Raw genomic sequence first — 19,389 nt, forward strand, 5'->3', positions numbered from 1 at the left:
ACCAGCCTGGGTTGCATCCTGCACATCCTCAGATATCTCATCTGTTTTAGATATTTTCTTAAGGGGAGATGAGTTTGCTCTGCATCAGCTGATGATGTCAGCTAGCTCTCCCTCAAATACAAGGGGAGCCAGCAACGACTGGGTCATGTGCAGATGCTTACATTTAACCAAATGAATCCCAGCCAAGTTTTCACTTATAAGAATCAGTCTCAACAGCACAACCTTAAATTCAGGCTTAAAATTCACCCTCCTCTCTCATGAGCAGGAACAACTGGGTAATGCTTGGGTTCATAACTGTACCACATGGCAGACCCTAACGTAAACCACTATCTTCTCCACACAAACGGGCTCCTCTGTTGCAAGGAGGGCATGCGATACTCATACCTTTGGCAGAAGAGGTACTCCTGAGATTTCCGCAGCTCCTTGCTCGTTTGTATGTGGAATCCCGTGAAAGACTCCTCCGTTTCTTCTTTGCAGCCAGAATGGATGAACTCCAGGAACTGGTCATAGATTCCCTTCCATCTCTTCTCTACTGGGAACTCCTCAAGGCCCAGCTGACTGCACAACATAACATGGCATTAGGCTTTTTTGCATCCCTCCTCAATTATTTCAGACTTCACCTTCAAATATGGAAGGTTCTCCAGAATCGGATTTTAACACAAGAACTATGGGAGCAGAGAAAGATGGCAGTGCCTAACTGGTAATTCAGTGAAAAGCAACTCAAGTCTATTGTCCTGACAACGAGATTCTTTGGGTGAAGGAAAATTCCTGGTGCGTGGAACATCAATAATCTGAATCTTTGCTGGTGAATTGATCACAGGCTTTCTGCTTCACTTATGGATGTTTCTAAATATAGACTATTTATTTCAACTGAAAACCTGCAGAAAACACTGATAGCAAGAAGACAGTTGAGCAACCACCACCAGTAGTTACTTCTGTCTGAAAAGCACAGGAAACAGGAGCTGTTTCTGCAACATAGATACTCTGATGGACTGGAAATGTTTTGAGGAGGAAAGAAGAGAAAATTGAACTGGGCTTTGCAGGAGGAATTCCCCTCAGGGGACAGGCAGCTGTCTTTCCCACTGGGACTCCCTCATTTGGGTTAAACTGGCTGAACCCAGGCCCTCCAGCCTGGCAACCAGAGCATCCCTTTGCAGGGTTCAGCCCTGAGGATAAGAGTCTATGCCAAAGGATGTGGCCTGATAGCTTCAGCTCAGTTACTCCTGCCCTGCACTTGCACCATTGCCTGCCAAAGCAGCATCAGTGCTCTGTGAAGCTTTGATCCTGGCTCCACAGCCTTCCTCGTAGAGCACTACCCAATTCAAGCTCTTCAGAGCTTCACGTGCTGTGCTTCACTTCTTGATTTTTGGTAGCTTTCCAATATCTGCTGGTAATATTCATGTAGTAGCATAGACGAAGATGGTGAAGGGCCTGGAGCACAAGTCTTATGAGGAGCAGCTGAGGGAACTGGGGTTGTTTAGCCTGGAGAAGAGGAGGCTGAGGGGCGACCTCATCGCGCTCTACAACTACCTGAAAGGAGGTTGTAGCCAGGTGGGGGTCGGTCTCTTCTCCCAAGGAACAAGCGACAGGACGAGAGGAAATGGCCTCAAGTTGTACCAAGGGAGGCTTAGATTGGACATTAGGAGAAATTTCTTTACTGCAAGAGTGGTCAGGCCTTGGAACAGGCTGCCCAGGGAAGTGGTGGAGTCACCATCCCTGGAAGTATTTAAGAGATGTGTAGATGAGGGGCTTAGGGACATGGTGTAGTGGGCATGGTGGTGCTGGGTTGACGGTTGGACACGATGATCTTAGAGGTCTTTTCCAACCTTAATGATTCTATGATTCTATAGAGGGACAGGAAAGGAGCAAGTGATGCATTTTAGAAGCCCAGCTTTGCCTTTTTAGCTTCAGACCTGTCTGTGTGTACACACAGAAATGCGTGTGTGCGTGCACACACATGCACAGATCACTGGAAATGTTAAGCCTCTCAACTCTCTCCAGTCTGAGGATGGGAATATCTCTGGGTGGACGGTGGCAGGATGGGAGTAGAACATCTGTTTTCTGCTTCCTATGTGGCATTCAGGTTAAACAACAAACTGCACTCTCCTTTCCTCCTTCTCTCCTGCATATAAACCAGTTTTTAGATCAACTCTTTCAGCAAGGACTGCCTTGATCCCTGTAGGGATTGATCCTCCTCTAGGTAGAGTCAAAATACAAGCCATGACCCAAGAAGTCAGCTCTTGTTGCTCACGCTTTGGTTATCCTGTCATCCGGCTGCTCGTTCGACGTGTTCAGGATGCCGTGCGTCTGAAGGCCTTGGCCCGATTTGTTAGTAAAGGTTCCCTCCAAAATGAAGCCATTGGCAAATGACAGCTTTCCCTGCAACGGAGAAATAAAGGGTTATTCTGCCAAGATCTCATTAGAGAGAGGAAACAAGCTGGACCGAGATCTCAAATTCTCTTTTCAACAGATCCAGCCCCTGAAACGGCGACTAAGAACAACTTCCAGCACGGAGGTGCACATTTTCAGCATCCAAAGCAATAGTGTCATTAAGGTGGCAGACACTGGAGACAACACGTCCTTGCTTTTGAATGACACGGGTAGGATTCTGGAGGGGAAAGACCGCCACAATCGCTAAGTAAAACATTTGCATTATGCTTCACAAATACCCAATATCTTCTTTGAGTTATAAAATTTTCTGGCTTAAATTTGACAATAGTTATTTCTAACCTAGAGTGAACACATGAAACTTCAATTTCTCCTCTGTTTTCCCTCTGCTTGTTAAAACCACAAGCAAGTTTGGCCTCACAGGTAGGGGGAATCATGTGATATTCACCATAAATGCTTTCAAAATGTTTGCTGCTACTAAGAAAAACCTTAAATTCTCCGAGGCAAATACAGAAGACGTGCAGTAGCTTGACTCAAACTTGGAGGTTTTAATTAAATCAAATCCAAAGCCAAATAATATCATAACTAGTCTGGCTTTGAATATGAGCCTGAAATCCTCACTGCTAATAGCAGGAGGCACTCCATCTTTAGATAAAGAACAGATTTTTCTAGACTAATCACTCAAACTAAACATTGATTTTGGAGGAAGCTGTATCTAAGCACTATAATCAGACTCTGCAAAATCCACCCCGAGTCTTCTGGCTGAAGAAGATGATGACAAACTCTTCCTCTCATGACAAGTCAGTAAATGACAGGGCTCATTTGCAATCATTACCAAGTGTCTATTTTGACATCCACTCAGTCTGATATAACCACACATTTCCTGTCAGACTCATCATAGATTTCTGTAACAAGCCGGAGGACTAGTTTTCCCTGCAACAGGGCACTTTATGAACATTTTGACCAGATATTGCTGCTAAAGATCAACCACAAGATGTTGAACGTGTCAGCACAGTGTCCAGATTGCAAAATTAAGCTTCCAGGATCCCTTAGCTATGCTAACATCTCGATAACAACTACATTAGCGTAGTGCTGGTACTGCAACTCCGTCTGGTTTATACATCGTTTCCTGTGTTCCCAACCACTACAAAGGCTAAAACATTTGTTCTAAGAATACAAAAGCATCCCAACTGCAGCTGTGAAGCACAGCCAAAAAAGTCCCACCAACCGCAAAAAACCCCAAACCCTCAATGTAAACAAAACAGTAAAAACCAAAACAATCCACAAAGCCCCCAGCTACTTGAAGTCTCTCAGCTGCAGCCTTCCTTCAGTGAATGAGACTGATAATAGGGGGAAAAACAAAAACAACCACAAAAAACAGGAAAATGTTATTTTCTAAGGGACTGGGGGAATAGAGCAGGAGGGTATGGACTTTGAAGATGAATCCATCAGCCCTTCTGGAAAGCAAGGAACTGTATAGAAAGGCTGAGATGAAGACGTGCTCACCTTTCCAACAAATGTTAGATCTTCCGTGAAGTTCCCTTCGTAGACAGAGTCATCTTCCAGGAGCAGAATCCCAGCACCCTTCATTTGAAAGCAGAAGTAGTGAATTCATGACATTAACTTCCTACCTACTCAAGTTAATCTAGAAACAGCCCCTAGCTTGGAATATTTATGGGCTGCTGATTCCAAGAACCTTTTTGAAAGCCCAACATAGCATTGCAATGCTCAAGAGAAAAGCAAGGAGCTGCTCTAGAGATAAACCATTAGGCATCACTGCACAGAGGAGAAGTACTGGCTAGTCAGGAGGTTTTAAACAACAATATATTATATTCATTTCCCTAGAAGAAGGAACAAAAGACAGGCTCCTGTTCTAAGAATGGTCACCAAGAATTGCCATATGGGTCAAACTCATGGTCCTCCCAATCCTTTAAGTGATTGTAGACAATTGTGTCATTCTTTGCAAGACTATTAAGAGAAAAGAGGAAGGCAGCTGCTATGTAGAATTAGCTTTGTCCCTTGCTGTACAGTCAACGGGGCTTTAATGAGCTGCTCCTAAGCATTCATAAAATGACTCGTTCCATTACCTCCCAACTCCCACGGCTGCGTACAGTAGCACACATTTCATAGAATCACAGAATCATTTAGGTTGGAAAAGACCTTTAAGAAGGAGCACCAAGATGCAGAACAGACACAGGATAATTTATATCAGTGGGGGAAGGTTCTTCTTGTTGGGGCTTAGCCCACAGTTTAGGCCTGAAAGTTTATATGTACCCACACCAGCCAGAAAATGTGGTCACTTTTAGAGCTGTAACACATTTTCCGCTGGAATGGTTTTCTTGATGGAAAGCGCCCTTTCTGGCAAAAATAAAAGGTTTCCAAGGGAAGCTTCTTGGCCATACCAATTTTCCACTAGGAAAACTGAAGTGACTGCTCCCCACCCGGAAGCCTTGTGAAGTTAAAGGAGCCTTTGGCAGCTGGCAGACCAAAAGACAGCTTTATTTTGGTTCCCCGCAGATGGAGTTTTTATGGAAAGCCCTTCCGACAGAGTTTCCATGCTAAACATTTTGTCCTAATTTGGTGAGTGGGGAAGGGGTTGTTTGTTTTTTTAAGTGCATATTTTTCACAAGAAGAAATGCTTTTATTTCCAAGCCAGTTCTAGTGATGCCAATCCCTTTTGCTTTCCCCACCAACATCTAAACTTTCAATGACCTGGACAGTCAACTTGTTGTAGGTAAGCTCACATTGGAAAGGTAAAGACTTAATGATCTCGAAGATAGATGTAATATCATATATAACTGCACAGCACTTCACATGTAAGTTCTGGTCTATAATTGTGACATGATAGGCTAAACCTATAATGTGTCTTAGCATGAGCAACGAGAAGTGACAGTCTCATATCTAGTTCCTACCTGCACCTCATGAAGGTGATAAGAAACAAGACTTCATCTACACCTTGTTCTTCAAAAACATTATTGTGGTAAAATATCAATGCTTAAGCTTTCTTGCTTTCTATTTTCCCTCAAAGATTAATTATAAAGTGAAATCTTAATCTTGCTCTTGATGGGGAATTCCATGTCCCACCGATCTAGAGAGTCCACTGAAAATGGGTACTCACCACCATTTTATCAGCATGAAATGTTCTTTGATAGCAGACACCCGACTGGGTTACTACAATGCCTTGTCCATGTTTGTGATCATCGAGCCATGTCCCTATGTATCTCTCCCCTCTGGAATGCAACAGAAAACAAATAATTATTTTTTCCCTGTTTTATTAGATCTTAGTCAATTTGATGTATCACTTACTGAGGCTAGTGATTTTATTTGATATAATGCTCTATGCAGCACAAGTGCCAGATGTACTGCACAAACTCAGTTCATAAAATGCTTCTCCAGGAGTTCAAGCCTTATAGCAGAGGTTGAACACATCCCCCCTTCATCCCCAAGTCTCCTCATCAAAACATGAAGCTTACTCCTGCCAATAGAGGGACAAAACTGTCAGGCACCTAAAGCCAGCTCTGATCTCTATCACCTTTACCTATCTTTGTCTTCCCAGACTCCGTATCCATTCTTCTTGTCATTTTCCCACTGTCCTGTGTATTTAAATGGATGCTCAGCTGAGAGGTTCTCCAGTATCCCAAACCCTTGGCGCACGTTGTCTTTAAAGTAACCTTTGTAGACCATGTCATTCCCATACCTGCAGGGAGAGAGACAGACAGAATCTAAGACTGTGACTATTCGATAGCTACTATTGGAGGAGGAACCCAGGAAAGTGAGTAGATTAGGCTCATCTGCCTGCTAAATATTCGAAATGTTTGACTGATAGATCTAGAGCCTGTAGTTGGTCACTATTAGGAATATGCATCACAGAATCATAGAGTAGTTTGGGTTGGAAGGGGCCTTTCAAAGTCATCTAGTCCAACCCCCCTGGCCATAGGCAGGGACATCTTCAACCAGATCAGGTTGCTCAGAGTCCCGTCCAACCTGACCTGGAATGTTTCCAGGGATGGGGCATCTACCATCTCTCTGGGCAACCTGTGCCAGTGTCTCATGTCCCTCATTGTAAACAATTTCTTCCTTATATCTAGCCTGAATCTCCCCTCTTTTACTTTAAAACCATTCCCTCTTGTTCTGTCGCAACAGGCCCTGCTAAAAAGCCTGTCCCCGTCTTATAAGCCCCTTTAAGTACTGAAAGGCTGCAACAAGGTCTCCCCGGAGCCTTCTCTTCTCCAGGCTGAACAACCCCAACTCTCTCAGCCTGTCCTCACAGCAGAGGTGTTCCATCCCCCTGATCATTTTCGTGGCCTCCTCTGGACCCGCTCCAACAGGTCCATGTCTTCCCTGTGCTGAGGACCCCCGAGCTGGACGCAGCACTGCAGGGGGGGTCTCACCAGAGCAGAGGGGCAGAATCATCTCCCTCGACCTGCTGGCCACACTTCACCCAAGCCAGTTACTCCACAGTTAGCTTTCAAGATTATCTAAGGACATGACACTTAGGCTTGCAATTGTCCTGGGAGAGGCCACTTAGTCCTTGACCTCTCACCAGCCAGGTCACAGTGACCACTGGTTAATCCAGAGTGGGAGTAGATCAGATCAAGCAGGAAGCCAGATCTGCCGTCACCCTTCTATGGTTGCCAACCACCCCTTCTCCTGGGCTCATCCCCCTGAGAAGAGATACCCTTAGCTCTGTCCATGTCATCTTCACTGCTACAACAGAGAAAGCACTTACGCCAAGCAGAGCTATCATCTATAATTATCAACATGCTCTCACATTTGACATCAGAGACACTAGCACAGCACTGCTCAGTTGGCTCCAAGTTCCCTGGAGATTCCTGCATGTCCTGTACTCTTGAGTTTGATTCATAAATAAGGAGCACAACAAGCAGGCTGTGAGAAGGAAGATGGCCTATCCCATAGTAAACAGCTGGAAAACTGGGCTGTGTGCTTTCCTCTGCCACCGTTGGCTCAGTGAAAGCAGGGGTAAGCATGTGCAGTAACAACGGGCAGTCCAGTCTTCACATTGGCCAACCCATTTGGCTACAAGCCACGTGTGACCTAAGCAAAGACGAGGACGCTGTTGCCACATAAACAAAGCAAGCTGGCCCTGTCCACTGAACCCCGTAGGCTGCAAATGAAACCAGTTTATACCCACAACCTGTCGAGCAGGCCTCCGCTGCCATTTCTGGCCTTCATGGAAGGTAGACGGTGGGTAAGGCAGGGACACCACCATGTGCCCACAATAAAGTGCTTACAGACTGGGCTCCATCCAAATTCCCAGCAGCGCTTTGAGACGCGGGTGTGCAAATGACTGTTTCTAGAAGCATTTTGATGAGTAAAAAAGAAAACCTCGGGCTCCATTTCTTAAGTTAAGCTCTAGGTTTAAGCTCAGAATTCAAGTGAGCAAAAAAAGCCAACTAGGGGAACCAGCCCACTTCAGCAGTTCAGGATAACAGTTATGGCCCCCCGACCAACAATCCCTTCCACCATTAAGGAACTACTCTCCACAAGATTTAGTCCAGTTAGCATGGCCAGGGGAGACAGAGCGCTGTGTGCTCCGTCAAGTCTGTCCAGGGCTGATGGCACACCATGACCTCTCTGCTCTGCAACCACAAGCAAGAATGCAAAATTATATCCTCACCTATAGGGCACAGAGAATGCTACGTCAGGTAGTTACAACGGCCATAGCTTGCAGAGAAGCTCTTGCTATTCTAATGCTCAGGAGACTCAGGGCTTGTGAAGAAGCCATACTGCCCATCTCCAAAGCAAAAGCTTCTGGCACCTGAATTATTCTGGGTTTTACACTGCGACTGAGGCTTCCACAGTGAGGTGGGAACATTTCACCCTTTAAACACATGGAGTCCCCTTTTTCCCCCCAGAGTCCGTCTTTGGGTTTTACTTACTCACAGATTCCATAGCCTCTCATCTTGCCTGCATACCAGTGGCACTTATAGCAGTCGTACCGGTCTTCAGATCGGCGTGGGACAAGACATATTCCAAACCTATAGGGTGCATATGGCAGAGGTCAGCATGGGAAAACGAAACTTCATTGTACTGGATGAAGTTTAAAAACTAAGGACCTTCCAGATTCCCAAACTGATTTACATGGTTGGGATCACCTCTACCTCTGACACTACTTCTAGGTGTCGACGGACTTGATCCAAGGAAGACCCCATCTCCTTGTGAGCTGCAGTCACAGTTTCTTATTGCTTCTTCTACAGAGCTACTTTCAATGTTGTTGGTTTTTTCCCCTCTCTATTCCTTCCCCAGTTTAGGGGCTGAGGTAGACTACCAAAGCAATCACTTTGGTCCAAACAAAAAGTTTTCTTAATCCCAACGCAAAGTATTTAAGACATTTTTTCCCTTTAAAAATCTAACCTATTCTGGAACTCATGCAGAAATGAGAAATCTAGAAGTCTTACTTTCAAAAAGTTTTAGAACAATAATGTTTGAACTTCATAGTATGGTTTCTTTCCCCTGAAAACTCCTAATTTAAGAGAGTTTTTAAAGATATCTAAAAATAACTTTTTCAAGGTATTTCATATGAATAAATTCACCTAGATTTAGAGATCAGGGGTCAGATTCATCCAGCTGAACAGAGATGTTTGCATCTGAACAGGTCATCTGCACACACTCCAGGTTACACCCCACTCAAGCTTGAGCCAGGTGTCTAAAAAAGGTCAGCTGAATTGGGTTGTAATGGTGAATAAAGTCCCCCTAACAAGACACCAGTGTCCCTGTACCTCTGGGAGGTACCATTTCTTAGCTTATTTTGAAAGCAAGAAAATGCCCTATTTTTTAAGGCTTACCCATGCTCCAAGCCCTCTTTGAAATCTCCAACATGGTTGCGTCCGTCACGCCACTTCAGTGTCCCCCTGCAATTTGAAGCAAGCATTATACAAGGGAGATCACCAGCAGCATTCACAGCTGCAGCAGAAGGTATCAAGGCACAACTAGAAATGGCTAACATCAAAACATTTCCTCAGGGAACAGAGATACAGAAGTTCTCCAGGCACCTCTGGGACCTTGGCTTGCACTGTAAGGATTTAATGCCATAATGTTTTCATGTCCTGGAATGAGTGGGAAGAAACGTCTTCCAAGTTCGCTAATCTCAAAAGCATTTTGTAGAGTTGCTGGGTCATCCATTTAGGACCTTGCACATGATCCTTGTGTAATTGCAGTGCAGCATGTGATTAAGCCAGCTGAAGCTCCAGCATGGCACATCCCTGTAGACAACATAATGACACCACGGTCCAGAACTTCATTGTGCCAGGCACTATGAAAACAAGAGACAAGTACTGGCCTAGAGGGGTCATATCTTTCCCTCTGTTTTGTGTGGGGGTTGTAGAGATGATTACACGAGTTAACAATGCAACAACAAGACTGGAACGGTCAACGCGATGGTCAAAGTATTGCACGGCCATGCCCAGTTGTGAATGCATTTCCCTTCCTCCCCATCTCCCACTCCACCCACACCCACTCACTGTTTTGACTCTTGCATCATCCCAGACACAGCCAGCTCCCTACACATTCCCCAACCAAAGACAATAGAAGAAGGTGCAAAACCAAAACCATGACGCATTTGTTTGACTTTCACCAAGGTTGTTGCTTTAAACACCTACATGAGACAGGCTCTTCTTCTGGTGTTCACAGGGAAGTGGTCAGATTAATTTTAAGTGGGTTTAAAATACATATCCTTTTGCTTTGCTAGTATGAATGCTAGCAAAGGAGAGCAAACCACAGAGAATGCCTGTGGGAATGGTTTAAACCATGGGAATGGTTTAAGCTGCTTCTCAGTGGGAGTCTCTCCTTCATCCACACCAGATTATCAGGAGTACTGGGACAGAACAGTGAAGAACGCAGATTTTTTTTTGCTGAAGAGCCCTGATTCACGCTGCTACAGCTTTCTGCTCATGTGCTTTGCCATGCCAGCATCTTACTCGGAGGTGGACAAGCCATCAAGGCCAGCTTTGCTACTCTGTAACCTTGTATTAACAATTCCCATAGAAGAGCAATTTCAGGGTTAGGAAGGACAGCTTAGTAATTAAGCAATTAAAAGCCCAGGAATTAAAAGCACCTGAAGTCACTTATTTCTGCCACAAATTTCCTGGGATGCCTCAATCAAGTCACTTAATCTGGAGCAGCAGAGTTATTTATTCATCTCATTTCTCCATCCCTAAGACAGGAGGAGACAAAGAGCGAGGAGAGGTGCTTGTCCCTCTGTGTCTGCACACAGTGGTTTTCAGATCTCTGTTAGGAGAGCAGTGCTGGGGAAGGTGGGGATGAGGTAAAGGACTGCCTCAGGCATAGCTCTACTCCAAACACCTATTTAATGCTATTATGAGGCAAGGCTCAATCTCTTCCACAGAAGATTCAGGATTAAGCTTTTGATTTTGGAAATTCAGATTATTTTAAGGTTCTTTCAAATGAAGTCTCTACATCCTTTTTGCTTCAATAGCAACTGTAAACAAACTGTATAAAACTTCCAAATCAGCCTGTTTTGGTGTCTGAGGACATTGGTCATATTTCATGTTTCTTCACAAAAACAGAGACTGTGCCCTATCCTATGTCAAAGAGATTTTGGTTGGAACCATTTACCCTTTGATTTATAGACCACTCCCTTTTGGCAGAGCTCACTCTTAAACTTCAGTTGGATTTAGTGAACAGTTCTCATGTTCCCAAGAAACGCATTTGAGCATTTTTTGTATTTATTGACTTCTCTTTTTTTTTTTTTTTAATTCCTTTGATAATAGTTTGGATATTAAAATATACTTTGATAGCACAGGATAAAACTTTTCCTTCACTTGCAAGCAAAGGCTTTTTGTTGTTTTTTTTTTGTCATCATGAGGGTAAGATTATATGCCTTAGGCTGACATCTTGAAAATAAACATTAGCTCAAGTCTCAGTCCTAATTACAGGCATAAGCCAATGCAGCACCTTCAATGTGATCATCACCACATTATTAGGGGCAGCCTCTACAATTTACTGCATAAACCAGTATCACTAACGAGACATCTACAATACAACAGTGGCATGACTCATGCTTTGACCAAGCCCTGAAAGCAAGCAAATGTGTCCCAACTGCCCCCGAACCTGTCCTCAATACCGGATTTCCCTCTGGAGACAGTGTGAGGCAGGAACCAGAGAGGCTGGCACACCCTGGGAGATCACCAGCCCAGAGTCTGTGGTCCTGGCCCTCAGCATGGGATGGATCACCCCATGTCCACAGCTACCCTGTGGCATCTAAACCTCCACCTGTGCATCCACTGGATCCAGGCAGTGCTATATAAAGACAGCAGGGCTATCCTTGCATCTTCTTGCTTAGGAAAGGGGCAAAAAAGTCTCCTTACTTGCCATGCGGCTTTCCCCAGTGCCACTCGCCCTCGTAGGATGCGCTCTTGAACTTGCCCTCCAGCCTGAAGACGTACGTGAAGAAGCGGCAGGACGGGGGCTCGGTGCCTTCACCACTCTTGCCCCACAATGGGAAATCTCGCTTCCCGTTCAGTGCCTGGCGGACAGCCTGGTTCAGCTTCCACTGCCAAACAGCCTGGGGGCAGAGGAAGAGGAGTCCTGGACTAACAAGTGAAGAAAGCAAAACAGCTCCCAACAAGAGATACTTCAGGAGAAGCAGCAAGAAGCTATTGGGTTCCCATCAATTCTGTGCCATTCAACTGGCTGGGCTGGTGAGTTATGGCCCATCTAGAGCATCAACAGGAGGTGTTATCTTGGGTCCTGCAAGTTGGATACTGCACCAATGCACAACACTTCCATGTCATTTAGGCCTGACTCTCACCACCACTAATTGGCCTTGGCACAGGACAATGCTAATAGGACTGTACTGAGCTCTGCAGCATACGTTACTGCCTGGGGCAGACCACTTCCAGCACCTGGATATTTTTCATAGAATCATAGAATCATTAAGGTTGGAAAAGACCTCTAAGATCATCCAGTCCAACTGTCAACCCAACACCACCATGCCCACTAAACCATGTCCCTAAGCACGACATCTACACGTCTTTTAAATACTTCCAGGGATGGTGACTCCACCACTTCCCTGGGCAGCCTGTTCCAAGGCCTGACCACTCTTTCAGTAAAGAAATTTTTCCTTATGTCCAATCTAAACCTCCCTTGGCACAACTTGAGGCCATTTCCTCTTGTCCTATCGCTTGTTACTTGAGAGAAGAGACCGGCCCCCACCTCATTACAACCTCCTTTCAGGTAGTTGTAGAGCGCGATGAGGTCTCCCCTCAGCCTCCTCTTCTCCAGACTAAACACCCCCAGTTCCCTCAGCCGCTCCTCATCGGACTTGTGCTCCAGACCCTTCACCAGCTTCATTGCCCTTCTCTGGACACGCTCCAGCACCTCAATGTCCTTCTTGTCATGAGGGGCCCAAAACTGAACACAGTATTCAAGGTGCGGCCTCACCAGTGCCCTCCCACCAAAGGGGCACGATCACTTCCCTAGTCCTGCTGGCCACACTATTTCTGATTTCATCTACCATCAAGTGTCTAAGCTACCTCTGGCCATCAATCAAGTATTGGCTCCACAGAGTTAAAAAAAAAAAAAAGCGCCACACTGCTTGTTATTTTGTTTTAATTAATAAAAAAGTGGCAAAAATCGCAGAGGAAATGCCTCCCCTGCATTATTTAAGCAGGTGCAGATCCCACTCGTTTATATTCTGATTAGAAAGGTAAAATCCTGGTGCTTAATGAGATTTCAACTTCTACTCTGTAGTCAATGTTTTGCCGCCATTACAGAGCTGCCGTCCCCTCTATGCCATTCCTCTGTTTCAAGGCTCAGTACATGGTATTTCAGGTGGAACAGAAACACCCTGCCCACTGCTAACCTTCATCTGTGGGTCTTTGGCAGAGAGAAAGAACGTTTCTTCTGGGGTTATAATGCGGAGTCCATACCTGTGAAGCAGAAGACATTACAGAGACTACAAAAAACACATTTCTCAGTGAAACAGCAGTTCCCGTTCTTCCCATTCCTCTTCAGAAGATAACGGTGCTTTTGCAGTCAGTTTTTCCTTCTGAAGAAGTACTCAACTGTCAACTCATCTTTGTTCTCTAAGTCTGCAGCCAAAACCATTCTATTACTGATTGATTTCAAGATGTCAGCAAACGCAAGCAATGCAAGTCCAAGCTGCTGTGATCCCATCCAAGAGGTGTTGCAATTACCCGTAGCCCAGAACCAATGCCACCGGGTGGAAAGGAGATGAGACAAAGATTTAAATCGTTGTCTCCGTTTCACAATCAAGTTGAACACTTTTATTTTCCCCTCCAAGTGGAAATTTTTCACTTACAGTCCTGGAGCTGATTTCTCCCTGCAGTTTTCATCTACCCAGACAAGCTTCAGATCAAAACTCTGAAAGCTGTTTCCCTGGAACAAAAGGGACAAGATGTTCCTGTTATTGATGTAAACATCACACTTTGCCCCCGCTCTGTCACTCCATTGAACAGCAGAGCAGGACTGGCAGCACTGTAAATTCCCTCTTTTGTGGTCCACACATCTATCCCACACTACGATGACAGACCTCAGGGACTGAAGAAATGTAGGGGAAGGAAGTTCTTAGTTTACCACTTACAAATGGTGTTCCGTAATGCCATGGCTACAACTAACAGTAACAGACCTTCTTAGACGGCACTTACCTCCACAAGAGTTTCTTCCCTATCACATGACAACACTCCCAAATCATCCCTGGCATCGAGTATGCCCTAGTTTTGCTTATGATCTCTCTAGGATTTGGACTCCAGCTGGCACAGCCAAGAGTGGCCCACAAGTACAACGTTTAAGGAGTCACTATTTTGATCAATAGCGCACCAAACAGAAGAAACGAAAATGGTTGAAATATTAAGTAAAGGCTGCATTTAATATCACATCTCCTTTCCCTGTCTAAAGTCCAGGTGCCCACACTACAGAGCTGCTATCTGTAAGGGTGTAGCTAACCAAGGTTAGGTACTAGCACTATGCAGTCCACCACGAGTTAATCACCGATCTATCTACCAGATTTGAGGGGAACAGGGAAGGGAGGGAGGTTCAGATTCCCAGCACCAGAGCCCTCATCGGCAGTTCCCTGCCAGCAGCCCAAGCTAACCAGTTCAATCCCAGTCCAGTTATATCATAGAATCATAGAATCATACAGGTTGGAAAAGACCTCTAAGATCATCGTGTCCAACAAGCCTCAATAACAGTCATAGCAGCAAATGAGACATAGTGGGTGGGAACCGTTGGCTGAACACAGATGTCTACAATGTAGATAGCGCCATGTGAGCTGGCTACCCTGTGCTCTCGTCCTAGTCAATGGAGTGGAGGACATGATTCAACTCATCCTAATTTTGGCATCTAAAATAGGTCAGATGAACCACACCCAGACAGTGCATGTTTCTCTCCCCTGACTGTAAAGGGAGCCCGGGGGCACTTGCTCACAGCGAGATCACTACGGTGCTAAGAAATCTACAATGTAAAGTTGGATGAGATAATCACCACCCTATTTCCTCAGGCCTAGACCCTGCAAGCTGCGTAGGACTGCCCAGCATTACCATAAAGGCTCATGTTTGGAAGAGCCGTAAGATCTATCAGCTGACGAGGCAGTCGTGTTTGGACACCTGAGGGGCTGGCATACGACTAAAGAGGAAGCAGAGAGAGGTGCACCTGAAAAGAGCCGTGCTAGATTGCAGGAGCTGTCAGTCAGAGCAAGCCAAGCTGGACTTCGTTAACATGCTGCAGAACAGCTTTGAACACATATTATTCATCTAGCTATCCATGGCTGCAGACACTCCCTGTCTGCCCCACACCCAGGCCCTAAATACCTGAAATAGCCCCAAGAACACCTGCAACTTCTGCTCCCATGCCCCTAGCAGAGTCAACCATGAAAGATCATATTTAGTGCTATGCATGAGTGTTTACAGTATAATACCTTTGACCCATCAGGCCCCCTTTGAATAAGCAAGGACAGAAATCAAGAGATTCATATGCAGGCATGGGCTTGGGTTGCTAGAAAGGTGCCTGTGGTGATTGGATAGTACATATTTACTGGGGAAAAAGTTATGTGGATGCTCCTCTATTCCTTCTTCGTTAGGCTTTCTTTTATTCTCCAGTGCAAACCACGGGTGCTGGGATCTGAGACAAGGTTTTGCCAACAGCCAAGCTCTGCTGCATTTTCAACATCAAAGGAACCTGAATTTTACTGTCATTTATCTGCGCTGCCCTTCCAATCCCTCTGAAAGATTGAAGACTCACCTGAATTAGCACAAGGACATCATCGAAGAGCAAGATCCGGTCTGATCGATTCGTGCTGGCAGAAATGGGAAGATTTTTGCTATCTTCCAGCAGCCTCCTTTCAGGTACACAGAGCATGTCCTGCAGAGGGACAAGATGGTGGATCAAAAGCATCAGGAAACATCAGGATTTGGGAGAGGACATACAACTCAAACCAACAGTTCCTGCAGAGACTATCTGACTCGTGGCACAAGCTGACAGTGACAGCAGAACTGGACACAGGGCTCAACTTCTAAAGCACCCAGAGTCCATACGTTTTTCCAAGGCTTCCACCCTATCCTGCTCTGTTGGCTTCCAAACCAAGCCTCAAATGCTTGATCTGTATTAAATTTTCTCCATGTGTTAGCAGAAGTGCAAGACCTTCAAAAAAGCTCCCCATCAAGCCACTTTCTACATCCATGACTCACTGTGAATTTGTAGCCCAAGGATTTCCATAAGGACTTGGTAAAACAAGCTTCATCCAGGACTTGGCTGATGAAGGACTCCAGCTTCACATATTCCTTGATGGCACTGGTAACCACGTCCTTTTCAGAGCCCTGATAAAAGAATGAAGGGCTTCAACAATGCTTTAGGCACGGCTGTGCAGGACATCCACTCTCTAGGCCACAGCTGCAGAAAAGCCTCAGCAGTTCTGAATCCAAAGTGCTAATGAGAGTTAACCCTCCAACCCCATTTCCAAGGAAAGCCTCCCAAATCTAGCATTGGTTCTGCCACCAGCAGAAGTGTGCAACCTTAGGCAAGAGTTACTTGACCCTTTGCAGCTCCTCTATATGATGAATAGCTTGCACTATGCTGGAGTGGCCACTGTTGGTTGCTTCGAGACCTTCAGGTGGGCTGCACTCCACTGGTGCTCCTTACTACCACCCCAGCTGTCCACTAGAAATCATTTACTTCCAGCTGACTTTGGATTCAATGACACCACCACAAAGCCCCACAAGCTCCTGCGTAAGACTTTAGCATAAGCCAGTCAAGTAACATCACATAAAGCTTCCTACCTCTTTGAGAACCTCATTCAGCTTGGTAAGGAGCAGTATATATTGCTCGATGTGATCCCGGATAGGTTTGTGAAGAACAGTGTATAAGGCCAGGGACGTGGAGGTCTCAGAAGTGAAGTCTGTGAGAAATTGTTTCAGCACTGTCTTATGGTGCTTCCAGGCTTCACTGCAAGATGGTGAATTAAGACAAAGGTTCATTAATTAGTTTTTCTGCAAATTGCCACTCTTCTACCTTCCAAGCTTCATATGCTACCTCAATCCCAGAGAGGGTATAGAAAGACATGAAAAAACAGGAGATAACATAGTGCAAATATATTTACACACCGAACACACAGAAATAAGGCAGTGAGGCAAACAAGAGCTCCATCCATCCCGCCTCTGGCTCAGCGGTCTTTGCAAGTAGGAACCACACCCACAGATATCCAGAATATAGCGTGACTGTCATGATGGTTTGCACACCAAGAAGGTGACTCAGACAAAGTGGCTGTGAATCTGCTCGTGTCCAGCGCTCATGTTTGCATTTGCTATTTCCATGAGACTCTGACAACATCTGGGACGAGCAGTGGAAATTTCCTGCCAGATTCCCACATTGTCCCTTCTCAGGTCCCACCCCTCACCTGAACCCCCAAATTCCAAATTTACAGGCTTCCTCTCCTACAAAAGGAGTTGTGCATGGCTTTCGTCGTTAGAGGAAACCTTCCAGCAGCTGCTGCTGTGGTCTCAGAAGATGGCAGGAGCAGCCAGTACGGCCGGTTCAGAGGAGAGGCAACTGGACCGTGAAGTGGAGATCACTGCGAGGTGCGAGGTGCTGCTCACTCGGGTTTAGTGTCTTAACCCATACAATATCACTATGTTCCTATCAGCCCCTTCAGCAAGCATTTTTCAGCCCACTAACCTTTTGCTCTTTGTGGCATGTTCGAAGCCGTGGACTACAATGTAGTTCGCAAAAGTGACGAAATACCTGTTGGCAAGAAAAAAACCAAACACACACAAGCACGAGCTGAGTTAGAGATGCACATTAGCTACAAGATTTAAGCGATAGAATGAAGAAGCTCATTTAAAAATTTCGTGTCAGGTCCACCTTTCCAAGGGAGGCAGAGAGAGACGTAGCTACCTCTCACCTTGGCTCACTCCCCTTTTGTCCCCTCCGCTAGCTCCTGGGTTTAACTGCCTCGTTGACTGTTGCACTAGCATCGTTACAGGAAGTTTAAATCATCCTGGCATTTAGCATAAGCAGAACTAAACTTGTGCGACTGTCCTGGAAAGCAAATCTACAAAGGCTGAGCTTAAAATATCAGCTTCGGATGTATGAATTTTTGCTGGTTGAAGTAAAAGTATCAGGTCTGTATTACTGGTGGTAAATGCAAGTCAAGGTGGCCCACGCCAATGTATCTCATCTCACACTAGAGGGAGATCGAGCCATATTTTGTCAGCAAATACCACGCTTTCTTCCAGTAGTGTTTTCAGATAAGTCATGTATAATGTCCAGACTAATTATCATTTATTACATCTTTCTGGGACATGTGTTTACTGCTGATTTTCAGACCCCTGAACAGGGACTTTGCTTCCTCCTGTGTCACTCCAATAAGCATGAGACGTTGTAGGATCAGGACTGCACAGGGTGAGTCAGCAGAGGTTGGTAGGAACCAGCTCTTTTTTTTTGCATGATGCCCAACAAAAACAGGTTTTAATTTCACAATGAGGGGAAATCAGATCTTAAGATAAACTTCTCTTTTGTGTCATCTGAAACCTCAGCACAAGTTTTCATCTTTTATATGCTTTTTTAAAGCAAACCAATTTTAATTCACTGAATCAGTTCCCAAAAGAACAACTCACACTGCTCCGAACTCCATTCACATAAAGGCGAAGTTTGTTGTGCACCACTTTCTAAAATGATGCTGTCCAAGTAAAAACAAAACAGAAAGTAGTCCTTCCTTCCTCCTCTCTCCACAGTCATAAAAACCACCAAAACCAAGACTAGATGAACAGCAATGTCCAGGAGCCAGTGTGCCCATCTCTCGTTCCCGTGTGGGTGCCAAACTGCACAGACGGTACAAGCCCATCTGGCAAAGGCTTGGCCACATTTATGGCCAATGTGATGAATGAAGGATTGAACACCGTCTGATCTTTATGTCATCTTAGATGTCTATAAACCATTTTTCATGCTAGGACACCAACACACGCTACAGTGCTTTTGGTAAACATTTTATTTTGCGTTGCAGACAGATGGGGAGCAGATGTAATTAATTATAGAAACAGCAATGGGGCAGTATGTTTTTCACAGCACGCTACATCCATCACTTGCTATCATATCCCTTGCCAAAAGCATAAAAATGTGGCAGAAACACGTAATATGAACTGTGTCTGGTGACATTTTCCTCTCCTCATCCCTATGAGTCCTTTAAACCTGCTTGTGCATACCTTTCTGTTCCTGATGACAGCTCAAGCTTCGCTCTCATAAATTACCCAGGCACAAATTCTACCCCCCCTTCCCATTTTTAAGATGCATTAAAAAAACTATACTTGCAAGAAAAAAATTTTGCCTCTTACAAGCATACTCACAGCTACAAAAAAGGCTACTTATTATTCTGTCTCCACAGGCGCTATATTCTGTAGCACTTGTCATGAGCACTGAATGCAATCAGTTCCCTGACCTAATGACTGAATACTAGCGGACAGGACTGAACAAATTAAATGCATAAATTAATCGCACCAACCTATCAGTTAG

The 19,389-nt window shown here is 45.1% G+C and overlaps 1 protein-coding gene across 4 annotated transcripts in view; it reads right to left on the bottom strand.

Annotated features, from left to right (window-relative positions):
- ALS2CL (ALS2 C-terminal like) overlaps positions 1-19,389 on the bottom strand; it is a 51,801-nt gene that overhangs the window by 10,664 nt on the left and 21,748 nt on the right. For all 4 annotated transcript variants that reach the window (XM_075144373.1, XM_075144371.1, XM_075144372.1 and 1 more), the window contains exons 4-17: positions 17,557-17,622; positions 16,662-16,827; positions 16,074-16,202; positions 15,628-15,747; positions 13,691-13,767; positions 13,232-13,298; positions 11,736-11,932; positions 9,195-9,260; positions 8,289-8,387; positions 5,927-6,085; positions 5,507-5,618; positions 3,895-3,972; positions 2,252-2,379; positions 385-558 (exon numbers count right to left, since the gene is read on the bottom strand). In XM_075144373.1, coding sequence (XP_075000474.1) covers positions 385-558; positions 2,252-2,379; positions 3,895-3,972; positions 5,507-5,618; positions 5,927-6,085; positions 8,289-8,387; positions 9,195-9,260; positions 11,736-11,932; positions 13,232-13,298; positions 13,691-13,767; positions 15,628-15,747; positions 16,074-16,202; positions 16,662-16,827; positions 17,557-17,622 — 1,638 coding nt within the window. The remainder of the gene's footprint in view (positions 1-384; positions 559-2,251; positions 2,380-3,894; positions 3,973-5,506; positions 5,619-5,926; positions 6,086-8,288; positions 8,388-9,194; positions 9,261-11,735; positions 11,933-13,231; positions 13,299-13,690; positions 13,768-15,627; positions 15,748-16,073; positions 16,203-16,661; positions 16,828-17,556; positions 17,623-19,389) is intronic.

Source organism: Calonectris borealis, chromosome 2 (assembly GCF_964195595.1).
Source record: "Calonectris borealis chromosome 2, bCalBor7.hap1.2, whole genome shotgun sequence".
Classification (NCBI taxonomy): Eukaryota; Metazoa; Chordata; class Aves; order Procellariiformes; family Procellariidae; genus Calonectris; species Calonectris borealis.